Consider the following 14,211-nt stretch of genomic DNA (forward strand, 5'->3'; position numbering starts at 1 on the left):
GCAATAAGCTCAGGCCAAATTCTCCGTTTTGTCTGGACATTCTGTAAATTACACTGTATGAATTGACATTACTTCAAACTTGTAATGTTTTCTATGATCAGAATTTGTGGTAGGCAACTTTAATTTCATGGTCATACTACTCATCTCTGGTTTGTTGCTTTATTGATTGTATACCTTTTTCGCCACCGCACCTACAGACTGTAAATGTAACTGGTACAGACTTCGTATAAGGTACAACAACAAAAAATGATACACGCCTTCCCCTCTTTTCCCTTTAAAAAAAGATGAGCTGAAATCTCGCGAGCTTTACCTCCCGTTTGGAACCCACCCTTCAGTATATTTGACAATGCCCTACTGCAGCGTGTATTGCAGCGAGGATGCAATGTGAGTCTAGGAAGAGTTGCGCCAAGGTCAATGCAGCATCCACTCTAAAAAGCACCGAAAACATCACACCGCGGATTTTATTCGCTTTTGTACAACTGTGCTGAAAGCGAGAGGACCGTGAAGCGTTAGCCAGCGCTGAAAGTTGATGCCTTTTCCTCGCTTTTTTGAAGGTATATAGTGAGGCAAATAGCAAGCCATCCTTCTCCATTTGTAACTCTCCACATGTCTGTGGACTACCTTTTTGAGAAAGGCAGAAATACTATTCGCATTTTTCTGAATTCAGAAGCACCGCGTTTCTGTGGGAGCGAATATCCCGACGGTCTTCCTCCACTTGGATGGTATCAGGAGAGTGAGCTGCCTAACTTCCTTCTATGTCGGAAAGAACTTGGGTTTAGAAGCAGTGTAGCTTTGCTATTGTACAGGAGTTGTGCCGGACATTTAGCTAGCTAGGTTTGTTTCTGCAAGCTCGTTCATTCATCGGTAATATTTGCCATGTCAGCGCCATCCTCCACGCCTCCCGCTCAGGGAGAGAACCAGGCGCCAGAAAATGAGGGACTGACCGTGGATACAGGTTTGAAGCCCGCCGGCCCGACACCCAGCTCGAGTCGGTTCCAGGTGGACCTAGTGGCTGAAGCAGCCAGCGCCGCTGATAAAACGCCCTGCTCGGATGAGTCCACGCTCGCATCTGGCGACAAAGCCACCCCCGCCCCCGAAGGTTCGGAGCCAGCGGCGGGTGGCGAGGAGGCAAAAGGCCGGTTCCGAGTGGTGAACTTTGTGGATCCGAGTGGAGCGAGCCCACCAGAAGTAGTGCCCGCTGAAGGTTTCCAGAATGGAGACACCGTAATGAGCGAGGGCAGCCTGCATTCTTCGACAGGAGGCCAGCATCACTACCACTACGACACCCATACAAACACCTATTACCTGAGGACTTTTGGCCACAACACCATCGATGCTGTGCCCAACATCGATTTCTACCGGCAAAGTGCTGCTCCACTGGGGGACAAGCTGATAAGACCCACCCTTTCGGCGCTGCACGACGAACTTGACAAGGTAAGCAACCACGAATGTATGCTTTTTACAAGGATGCTAGCCCCGTAGCCCGTGCTAGGACAGATGCCGCGTTCAAAACAACTGGGAACTGGGAAATCTCCGACTTCAGTGCGTTCAAGACAACTGGGGAAAAAACGAGCTCTGACTGGGGAAATGGGTTTTTAACTCGGAATTCCGAGGCGGGAAATTTGGGCCTCTTTCTAGAGCTCTGACTTTTCGACCTGAAGATCACTGACGTCATGATTCGACCTCATACTTTTTTTTTACGAGTTCCTAGTTGTCTTGAAAGCACAGATGTGGCTCTGTGCAAAATGTAATTTTGACATAGTTGCGGTCAAGCCTATATTGTTTACAGTGGCTCATTTTACAGTCTCTTATACTTGTTTTAAAATGATGGCTAAGTAGCTACATGCCTGTTATTGGTAACATTGGTGAGACGTCAGTGTATGGAAAGGAGCAGCTTTGCGCATTATTCGATAGAAACTCATGTACACGTTATTCGTTGTACTTGAATAGTGTGGTTACAGATTATTTGGATATCAGTTTACGCAGCGCAGAGAACGCACAGTTTCAGTTCACAAGAATGAACGCTTTTGTCATAAAGTAGGAAATAGTCACTACAGGAATTGACAATCAATAGGATGTTTTACTTAGGTAAACAAATGTTTTTGCTATGGCCTGTCATCAATATTTCAGTGTATCTGACAGTTCCACTTGAGTACTGTGAGCACATTTAAAATACCCAAATGCATGACAACAGGATGATTTTGCGGGACAGTGTAGCCTACATTCATAAAAACATTTTGCAGCACCCCCCCCACCCCCTCAAAGTTTGTATTGACAGATGTAGCCTATAGATGAATGTCATTATAGAATATGCATACAATGCATCCTCCAATTGCAACGTCTGCCTATGCCCACACAAATTGTCTCCAGAAAATGTAGTATTTTTACCCTCAAACACCAAGTTAGGCATACCTAACATCAATGGGCCATGGCATCATCACAGTAAATTGTGAATGATTCACGTTTTACCAGTGAAATGTCCAAATTGCATCTGCATGCCAGTTATTTGATCTCAATCAGTTTTATGGGAATAGAGTGCATTCGGAAAGTATTCGGACCCCTTCCCTTTTTCCACAATTTGTTACGTTACAGCCTTATTCTAAAATTGATTAAATATTTTTTCCCCTCATTAATCTACACACAATACCCCATAATGATGAAGCGAAAACAGATTTTTATAATTTTTAAGTAAGTATTCAGACCCTTTGCTATGAGACGCGAAATTGAGCTCAGGTGCATCCTGTTTCCATTGATCATCATTGAGATGTTTCTACAACTTGATTAGAGTCCACTTGTGGTTAGGGCTGTTAAGGTGACCGTATTACCGCCACACCGGCGGTAATACGTGACCGTTTAGTCACGGTAATTAGGCTTCTCCAAGCTCTGATGCTGCTGATGGTCATTAGTAGCCTACCAAACTTGCTAACTGCCTGGTACTCAGCACTCTTATTGTCCCTCAAATCACTCTGACATCAATGCAAATGTAATCGAAAATCGAATCAAACACTTCATATGATAGCTCATGTTGCGCAACATTTCTATAGGCTATGCAATTGTGTGAGAAAACAGAATGATGGCCTCTATTAAAAAGAGGAGGATCCCATCACCTTTCTATAGGCTAGGCCTACTATATTTATTTCTCAACGTTCCTAATATTAAGCACATTGCTTCTCTTTACAGCAGGAGTTAGTAGATTGACACAGGCTAGTGCTTTTGCTGTTCGTTAGGCCTACTCATCTTGTTGGCTGACCAAAAGTAAATGTGGTCAGTTCTTCCAATATCTTCAATATGCGCCTCGAAATTAGATAAGGACGCGCGCAGTTGCATCCCCAATGTGTCAGTCTTCACTTGTAGCCTGTGAGAAAGACCCGAGCACGTAGGGAGAAGGGGGGAGAAAAAAAAGAATTATTCAGCCCAAGGGCACAACAGCCACTGGCCGCAAAGGCATGGATTTTTCTAGGGGGCATTACGGCCACAAAAAGGGGATGCCACTGGGAAATTCGAGGCATTATCAGGTGATTGTCAAATTGTGAATGAGAGACTGAAGTTTGTACAGCCTGCACAAAAAACTAAGCAGAGCTCATGCCATTCATGCGACTTTTTTCAAATCCTCATTAGTCGCATCATGCAGCCTTAGAATATATAAAAAATCAGAACATACAGTGGCTTGTGGAAGTATTCACCCCCCTTGGCATTTTTCCTATATTGTTGCCTTACAACCTTGAATTAAAAGGGATTTGTTTGGGGGGTTTGTATCATTTGATTTACATTTTAGTCATTTAGCAGACGCTCTTATCCAGAGCGACTTACAGTTAGTTAGTGAGTGCAAACATTTTTTTATACTGGCCCCCTGTGGGAATCGAACCCACAACCCTGGCGTTGCACAGCATGCCTACCACTTTGAAGATGCACAATAGTTTTTATTGTGAAACAAACAAGAAATAAGACAAAAAACAACTTGAGCGTGCATAACTATTCACCCCCCCAAAGTCAGTACTTCGTAGAGACACCTTTTGCAGCAATTACAGCTGCAAGTCTCTCTTGGGGTATGTCTCTATAAGCTTGGCACATCTAGCCACTGGGATTTATGCCCATTCTTCAAGGCAAAACTGCTCCAGCTCCTTCAAGTTGGATGGGTTCCACTGGTGTACAGCAATCTTTAAGTCAAACCACAGATTCTCAATTGGATTGAGGTCTGGGCTTTGACTAGGCCATTCCAAGACATTTAAATGTTTCCCCTTAAACCACTCGAGTGTTGCTTTAGCAGTATGCTTAGGGTCATTGTCCTGCTGGAAGGTGAACCTCCGTCCCAGTCTCAAATATCTGGAAGACTGAAACAGGTTTCCCTCAAGAACTTCCCTGTATTTAGCGCCATCCATCATTCCTTCAATTCTGACCAGTTTCCCAGTCCCTGCCGATGGGTCTCGTCATGGTATCTTTGTGCATTCAAATTGCCATTGATAAAATGTGGTTGTGTTCGTTGTCCGTAGCTTATGCCTGCCCATACCATAACCCCACTGCCACCATGGGGCACTCTGTTCACAACGTTGACATCCGCAAAACGCTCACCCAAACGACGCCATACACATGGTCTGCGGATGTGAGGCCGGTTGGACGTTCTGCTAAATTCTCTAAAACAACGTTGTAGGTGGCTCTCTGGCAACAGCTCTGGTGGACATTCCTGCAGTCAGCATGCCAATTGCACACTCCCTCAAACCTTGAGACATCTGTGGCATTGTGTTGTGACAAAACTGCACATTTTAGTTGCCTTTTATTGTCCCAAGCACAAGGTGCACCTGTGTAATGATCATGCTGTTTAATCAGCTTCTTGATATGCCACACCTGCCAGGTGGATGGATTATCTTGGCAATGCAGAAATGCTCACTAACAGGGATGTAAACAAATTTGTGGACAACATTTGAGAGAAATAAGCTTTCTCTGCATATGGAACATTTCTGGGGTATTTTATTTCAGCTCATGAAACATGGGACCAACATGTTCATGAAGAGCTACAAAAGTAACTAAATAGCTGTAATAGATTGTGTGTGTATATATATATATATATATATATATATATATATATATATACACACACAGTGGGGAGAACAAGTATTTGATACACTGCCGATTTTGCAGGTTTTCCTACTTACAAAGCATGTAGAGGTCTGTAATTTTTATCATAGGTACACTTCAACTGTGAGAGACGGAATCTAAAACAAAAAACCAGAAAATCACATTGTATGATTTTTAAGTAATTAATTTAATTAATTTGCAAAGAGTATTTGACCCCCTCTCAATCAGAAAGATTTCTGGCTCCCAGGTATCTTTTATACAGGTAACGAGCTGAGATTAGGAGCACACTCTTAAAGGGAGTGCTCCTAATCGCAGCTTGTTACCTGTATAAAAGACACCTGTCCACAGAAGCAATCAATCAATCAGATTCCAAACTCTCCACCATGGCCAAGACCAAAGAGCTCTCCAAGGATGTCAGGGACAAGATTGTAGACCTACACAAGGCTGGACTGGGCTACAAGACCATCGCCAAGCAGCTTGGTGAGAAGGTGAAAACAGTTTGTGCGATTATTCGCTAATGGAAGAAACACAAAAGTACTGTCAATCTCCCTCGGCCTGGGGCTCCATGCAAGATCTCACCTCGTGGAGTTGCAATGATAATGAGAACGGTGAGGAATCAGCCCAGAATTACACGGGAGGATCTTGTCAATGATCTCAAGGCAGCTGGGACCATAGTCACCAAGAAACATGGAGGTGGAAACATTATGCTTTGTGGGTGTTTTTCTGCTAAGGGGACAGGACAACTTCACCGCATCAAAGGGATGATGGACGGGCCAAATCTTGGGTGAGAACCTCCTTCCCTCAGCCAGGGCATTGAAAATGGGTCGTGGATGGGTATTCCAGCATGACAATGACCCAAAACACACGGCCAAGGCAACAAAGGAGTGGCTCAAGAAGAAGCTTATTAAGGTCCTGGAGTGTCCTAGCCAGTCTCCAGACCTTAATCCCATAGAAATTATGTGGAGGGAGCTGAAGGTTCGAGTTGCCAAACGTCAGCCTCGAAACCTTAATGACTTGGAGAAGATCTGCAAAGAGGAGTGGGACAAAATCCCTCCTGAGATGTGTGCAAACCTGGTGGCCAACTACAAGACCTCTGTGATTGCCAACAAGGGTTTTGCCACCAAATACTAAGTCATGTTTTGCAGAGGGGTCAAATACTTATTTCCCTCATTAAAATGCAAATCAATGTATTAAATATTTGCCATGCGTTTTTCTATATAGAATCGTGAAAATTGTAATGCATATTGTATCAGCACCTACAGTATTGTGATCAATATCGCTGAAGACTACATCCCGTATCCTGGCTAGCAGATTGTAATGGGCTAATGTGATACTCCATTAGCCGTTACAGGTTAGGTACTTTTTGGTGTAGCACAGAGAATTTTTGACCAACCTTAACTTGTTGATACTTCCTCAATTCCCAATTTGGAAGAAAATGTCTTCTATACGTCCATGCCTAGTTGATCTTCTCTCATTGATTGAGACAGGTGAATGTCATCATGACATGCGGCACTTTGTTGTGGACACCCACCTGTCTCAATCAGTGAGAGTAGATTTGAAATAGACAAGATGGCGACATACACATTGTTGGATTACTTCATGGAGCAAAACTATTTAATTTAATAATGGTGCATTTTCTAAATTCAAACGAAACCGCTGCAACTAAACATGGACATTTCGACGAAAGTATCAACAAGCTAAGGTTGGTTGAGAATTCTCTGTGCTACACCAAACAGTACCTGTCTAATCAAGCCAATCAGCAAGCTGGAACAGAGTAATGGTCTGACTAGGCATATTTTGAATAGCTACAGGTATCCCTGAAAACATATATTTACCAGCCCTCTGGTTTACCTATTTCCGAGAAACTTTTCCTGTCTCCTGGAGCGAAGAGGCTAGAGAACATCATGCATCTCGCAGCTCAGCTATCTGTTCTGATGTACACTATCTAGCTACTTATCCTCAGTCACTCAAATCATTGTTGCTTTGGTGAAGCTATGCTGTAAGTATTCTATTGGCATTTTGTTATTTGCTTGAAGACATTTTACTTGGCTTTTGATGTGGTCGGTCAAGACACACCCACTTCCTGCTTTGTAATATTAGAAGTTGCCTAACATCATTCTCAAATAGTTAATTGCGTCCTAATTTAGAGTACCTGACATTTGACAATGATGGTTAAAATTGATATCATTTGAATGTCGAGTAGCCTATGGGTTTAGCTGAGTACTGAAGTCTTTCACACTTTACCATGACAACGCAATCCTAGGCACACTGGCCAGTGTCCACAATGTCAGCCCTTTCATTTGGTCAGCAAATCTACCGAAATCCTTCTCTATTTGAAACGCGCCCCTAATAATACCCCAAACGTAGCTCTCAATTCCAGCGCATTACTGCTAAGCGTTGACACCATTTCCCTGGCATGCCCATGGCATTGATATGGCATGCCAGCCCTGAGCGCTCCATATCGTTCTGTTCAACTTATTGGAAGATGAAAGGAAAAACAACGGAAGGCCGTGTGCCATGTTGACATTCCAGGGTCTGTTATGTCTCAGAGACATCATGGTAAGGAGGCGGGGTCCGTTCCCGATGGACACACGGGAGGACGCTCAAGTTTAACTGTCAGCATGACCCCTCCCTTTATCCATTAGCCTTTGTCTCGGCTCCATATCTCCAGACGTGATTTTCCACATTCCACCAATGTCCTCTCAATCCCTACATTTTGGGTCATATTTTATTTGAGATGTTCTTGTGGTGTCCATTCTAACTGCCAGTATGGATGGAGAGTGGAGACAGTTCCCATATGCCTTTTGGAACTGTAAGCCTTACAGCTTGTATGTAGAGTACACAGTTATGATCTTCGTAAGACGTGGGACAGTATATTTAGCATGATGAACTTGTAAAGCAACAACCCTCAACATGTTAGCTTTGACATGGGTCCTTTGTGGGCAATTGTGTGCCATGCTCTGGTGACCCAGTATATAACAGGCTACATGAGGGGTAATGGTTCATTGAAACCCAAACTGAAAATCTATTCTAGTCATACTACAATCTCAGTGTCCTACTATAGTAGTGCAATCTCTCCTCCTTAGTTTCCACTATTGGTTTATGCGGTTCGATCTGTGGTCGTCTCCTTATCCCAGCATTGATATGTATCCCAGCTGCATAATACATTACCATAGACCTTTTGACATCCTGTTTGAATACATAAACACATTCCTCATTCCTCCCTTTTCTTGAAGTAGGTTAATGACTGATCTATACGTGATTGAATAAATGAAAGCAAGGTGTCCATCCTATACTGCTTTCACCAATCCAACTCTTTCCAGATTTGCATTTACTTTAAGAAAGCGAGGAAGTGCTGTTTTTTTCTACTATTCCAAACAGGGCCTTAGTCAGCATATTGTTGTACTTGTCACCATTTTTGTCCTGGTGGCATCAGTTGAACATGTGGCATTTTTGGCCAAATGCGTGCGGTTGTACATCGGCAGCTGTCAGTAACCGGACACTGGTCAAATTTACCATTATATTTTGCTATGGCTAGGCCTATAAATATAGATGTCACATTTTTCTGCATGCTTAAGCCGAAGCTTAGTGTTTTCTGTATTATAAACTAAGGCCAACCCTTCCTCCTATGCTCCTATTCATCAATTGGTATCAAGAGAGCAACACGGTGTGTAGACATCCAACGTTTTAATGAAAAGTAGCATCCTATTGGTCCAAGGTCATGTAGTTGGAAGAGCAGCCCTATTGTATGCAGATGGACTATATTAAAGTTATTTCACCACCTTAGAATTACTTGTACTGGTAGTGTTAACTGATACTCCTAGTATAAAATTTGAGGGCATTTGCTATAGTTGTCCACATACGCTATATGTTCTAATCAGTCAACATCAATGAACCCTAACCCTTTTTGCTGGATTTCTTTTCCCGCTCTGTGCCACAGAGCGGGAAAATTCAGTCTGTTCGTGCCTGTAGCTTCAAAGCCAAGGTCTCACTACTACCATTGAAAAGTTTTTCCCTTTTATTATCAGTAGAGTGAGCTAAATGGAAATTCCACTGTACCCAATCGAACTGTGCCTGTGGACCTACACAGAAATCAATCAGTCAACCAATTAGCCATTGTTAGTGTTGCTAAAAGGGGACTTGTCAAGTGATAGACTGCAACGTTAACTGACCATTGCTAGGCACACTGGCTCCATTCCACACACAAACTCTCAGTGATGCAACCAATGGCAGTTGCAGATTCCACTGAAATAGAATAAAAAGGGGCATCATTCTGCATTTGTAATGTGGCACTTTTCCGATACTACTGCTGCTGCCACCCGTTTTTTGGCGGGGTAGATGGTAGCCTTTTACTGTGTTCCGATTGGGCCCTGAACCTGTTACTCGGCAGTAGCAGCAATAGCCGCATGCAACTCATTATATTGACCAGCAAGAGGGGAAACCCTGACAGGGCAGATTTATTCAGTGCCGGGCGGCCAAGCAGAAGCGGATTGTGCTGAAATATTGACGTCTTCCCACTGCCACTACAGTTGACGAGCCCAAACAGCCAGCTAACTTCCAACTATAGTATGAGTCAGTACTGTGTGGCTTCTTGGCCTTAGTAATGGGGGACCAGGCATGGAGTAGACATGTCTGCCTGTAATGTCTATCTATATCCCAGTTAGATGTTTAATGTAATTTGAACATGTGGCCCAGTGAAAAGAGAGCACAGCTTACGGTAAGTAAGCCTTTGGTATTGGCTAACCTTTGTCAATGTTTAAAGCCTTTTGGATGCAATGCCCTTATTGCTCCGATTACGACCTCTTGTGTATTTCCAGTTCAAGTTGGGTACAAAGTCTGCAATATGCCCATGCCATCACTGTCTGTTACAATCCAATTACAGTCATGTCAGCATGTGGGTTTTGTTCTCATACATTCTTTGGATGGTGATGCTGAGTGCCGGTACTTTTGTGTTCCCATTGGCTCATGTTGTTAGACGCTGACCAATCCATTCTTTAGCAGTTAGCAAATGTAGTGTGAAGTCTTGACCCCCTCCCTCTCTCTGTGGAGTGTTGGGTAGGCAGGGCCTCATCTTTAAGAAGAGGCCATTTTAATAGGGCATTGTCGACAGACCTGTGTTCCCCCCCTATAGACATTGTTGTGCTTTTCAGTGGCTTTTCTCATTGAACTGAATTCCCAGTTATGCGTTTTCATGGACACCAATAGGAAGCCCTCAGTGGTGGGGAGACCAAGGGACATGTCAGGTGATGTGACACCTGACTTTTGTTTTTATTGTATGGTATGTAGCCACATGAATGATTGGATAGTCCCTTATTTGACATGATCAGTCTTCTGAAATTACAGGGCCCTTAAGTGCAACGATTTTGGTTGCATATGTTCATAGATATTAGGCTTGGGCGGTATACCGTGTATACTGAGGTATTTGGAAATAGCCAAGGGGATGGTTTTTCAATACCGTCAATACCATTGAAACTATTTATTTGAAGTTTTTCAATAAATTGTCATATTTGTAGCTACTTTAAGTAAATACCTGCAGTCAACTTGTGCAATACGTTAGGAGTTAAAGCAGATCGCATTCTTCATTTCACCTGAATTCAGTGGCCACATGCTGTTCGTCCCATCCCCGGACGCTTAATCCCGTTTTCTAAACGTTATGTGTTTGTGCCACACTAAACCTGTCACTGATAGTCACACTTCTACTCAATACAACACATATTGAATTTAACTTCACACTGTTCACTGTATAATAGAATATTGCATAAAATGGCTAATTTGCTCATATTTGCAAAGGCCTACATGGAATGGGAGGAAGGAATATACATGCATGCCATTGTGGCAGTAAGGGGAAAAAACACTGCATGAAGCCTACTCTTCAGCTAACACCTCGACACACACACTCCCTCCATCACACACACTCTCCCACAAACATACACACACTGCTCCCGACTTAAAACATGTTAGGCACCAAACAGAATGTAAGGAGCATAAGAAAGAGAGATTTTGATATACACCACCGGTCAAAAGTTTTAGAACACCTACTCTTTTCAAGGGTTTTTCTTTATTTCATTTTTTTTCCTACATTCTAGAATAATAGTGAAGACATCAAAACTATGAAATAACACATGGAATCATGTAGTAACCCAAAAAGTGTTAAACAAATCAAAATATGTTATATTTGAGATTCTTCAAATAGCCACCCTTTGCCTTGATGACAGCTTTGCACACTCTTGGAATTCTCTCAACCAGCTTCACCTGGAATGCTTTTTCAACAATCTTGAAGGAGTTCCTACATATGCTGAGCACTTGTTGGCTGCTTTTCCTTCACCCTGCCGTCCGACTCATCCCAAACCATCTCAATTGGGTTGAGGTCGGGGGATTGTGGAGGCCAGGTCATCTGATGCAGCACTCCATCACTTGCCTTCTTGGTCAAATAGCCCTTACACAGCCTGGAGGTGTGTTGGGTCATTGTCCTGTAGACAAGAATTAGTCCCACTAAGCCCAAACCAGATGGGATGGCGTATCGATGCAGAATGCTGTGGGAGCCATGCTGGTTAAGTGTGCCTTGAATTCTAAATAAATCACAGACAGTGTCACCAGCAAAGCACCATAACACCACCTCCTCCATGCTTTACGGTGGGAACTACACATGCGGAGATCATCCGTTCACCCACACCACATCTCACAAAGATTTGGACTCCAGACCAAAGGACACATTTCCACCGGTCTAATGTCCTTTACTCGTGTTTTTTGGCACAAGCAAGTCTCTTATTTTTATTGGTGTCCTTTAGTAGTGGTTTCTTTGCAGCAATTCGACCATGAAGGCCTGATTCACACAGTCCCCTATGAACAGTTGATGTTGATGTGTCTGTGACTTGAACTCATGAGGCTGATAACTCTAATGAACATTTCTGGGTCTTCATTCCTGTGGCGGTCCTCATGAGAGCCAGTTTCATCATAGCGCTTGATGGTTTTTGCGACTGCACTTGAAGAAACTTTCAAAGTTCTTGAAATGTTCCGTATTGACTGACCTTCATGTCTTAAAGTAATGATGGACTGTCGTTTCTCTTTGCTTATTTGAGCTGTTCTTGCCATAATATGGTCTTGGTCTTTTACAAAACAGGGCTATCTTCTGTATACCCCCTGCCTTGTCACAACACAACTGATTGATTGTCTCAAATGCATTAAATTCCACAAATTGACTTTGAAGAAGGCACACCTGTTAATTGAAACACATTCCAGGTGACTGCCTCAGGAAGTTGGTTGAGAGAATGCCAAGAGTGTGCAAAGCTGTCATCAAGGCAAAGGGTGGCTATTTGAAGAATCTCAAATATATTTTGATTTATTTAACACTTTTTTGGTTACTACATGATTCCATATGTGTTATTTCATAGTTTTGATGTCTTCACTATTATTCTACAAAAAAATAAAGAAAAACCCTTGAAAGAGTAGGTGTCCAAACTTTTGACTGGTATTGTATATCAAGGTCAATGAGAGAAGTGAGATTCTCCATTAGTTGTTAATTTTCTAAAAATCTAAAGGCACAACCTAGATTCAAGCCAATGTGTTAAGTAGATTAATATGTTATTACTCCAACCTTGTGAAAGTGACAAACTGACACGTTTTCATTTGTCAAAAACAACTTGATATCGAAGGAGTGCCTTTTGATTTGACAGCCTGCACATGCACAGTTTGTCGCGAGACGACCCTTATACCTGATGACGTGTTTCTGCGCATGGGCTTAGCTAGCCAACGTCGACATGACAATGCTTAGAAGCGTGATCGCGGATTTCTATTGGTGAAGCAGTTTCTACGTATCTTCATACTAAACCATCTTTGGTAATGCATCTCAAAAGGTAGTGCTTTTACACAATGTAGATACCTAATATTCCACAAATGATCTGTCATTTCAATGACAGGTTTTTGTGTCAAGAGTTTAGCTTTTCTATAATAAACATCTTTACATGGTCAAATATTAGTTTCTAGAGCACAACATGTGCTTCAAAAGTAGCTAGAATTCATATAGGCCCAATATGCTATATCTCAATATAAAAATTAAAAGATATCTTCTGGTGCTCCTAAATTGTATGTTGTGCTCCTAACTTGTTTAAGTTGGGGCACCAGTGCTACCCAGGTCCACCCAATCAGATTGATCAAAAAAACTAAAAGAAAACAAATGTATATATTTTTTTACTGCTCTTGTCAGTGTTCCAAATGGGACATTATATGTATTTTTACCTAAACATGCAAACACCATCAGATATAATTAATAGCAAGCAGTGCATTGTGTTAGTCAGATTTGCTGAAGTGAGCTCCAATGTTCAAAAAGTGCTGTAATTTCTAAACTATTCAACCAATATGGATGAAAATATCCTCAAATTAAAACTGACAGTCTGCACTTTAACGTCATTGTATCATTTCAAATCCAATCTGCTGGAGTACAGAGCCAAAACAACAAAAATGTTGTCACTGTCCCAATACTTTTGGAGCTCACTGTATAACAGAACAGATGGGTGTAGGGTCTGAGTACACCCAAAGGAGGGCACTACGTTCATCCACCTCTGGCCTGCTAGCTCCAATACCTCTACGGAAGCACAGTTCCCGCTCAGCCCAGTCAAAGCTATTCGCTGCTCTGGCACCCCAATGGTGGAACAAGCTCCCCCACAACGCCAGGACAGCGGAGTCACTGACCACCTTCCGGAGACACTTGAAACCATACCTCTTTAAGGAATACCTGGAATAGTATAAAGTAATCCTTCTTCCCCCCCAAAAAAAAAGTGGTTGTCCCATCATAAGTTGAATGCACCAATTTGTAAGTCGCTCTGGATAAGAGCGTCTGCTAAATGATGTAAATGAATGACAATCACTGCACATTTTGCTCTCAGCCTCATGGCAAAATGTGTAGAATAGCATGAGAGTAGCTATAAAACTGCACCTTTTTCACATTGCCCCATGGCGAAATGTGTAAAATTTCTGCAGGGCCACCCACCAATGAATTTCTGGCCACGCCACTGGTGCTACCAATTAAATGTTTTAATTTAGAGCCCTGCACAAACTCGTTCTGGGGGAAGTTGAGCATCTCCGGTTATCGCCCTCTTGAGAAGGGGGACATCTTCCCTTCTTGTTATTACATTTCCGTTG

The 14,211-nt window shown here is 42.6% G+C and overlaps 1 protein-coding gene across 2 annotated transcripts in view; it reads left to right on the forward strand.

Moving 5' to 3' along the window:
* Window positions 1-378: 378 nt before the first annotated feature.
* Window positions 379-14,211, forward strand: part of LOC121541403 (solute carrier family 12 member 2-like) — a 107,578-nt gene continuing 93,745 nt past the window's right edge. For both annotated transcript variants that reach the window (XM_041850389.2, XM_041850390.2), the window contains exon 1: window positions 379-1,434. In XM_041850389.2, the coding sequence (XP_041706323.2) occupies window positions 877-1,434 (558 nt within the window). In that variant the 5' untranslated portion in view covers window positions 379-876. The remainder of the gene's footprint in view (window positions 1,435-14,211) is intronic.

This window comes from Coregonus clupeaformis, chromosome 27, assembly GCF_020615455.1.
Source record: "Coregonus clupeaformis isolate EN_2021a chromosome 27, ASM2061545v1, whole genome shotgun sequence".
NCBI lineage: Eukaryota > Metazoa > Chordata > Actinopteri > Salmoniformes > Salmonidae > Coregonus > Coregonus clupeaformis.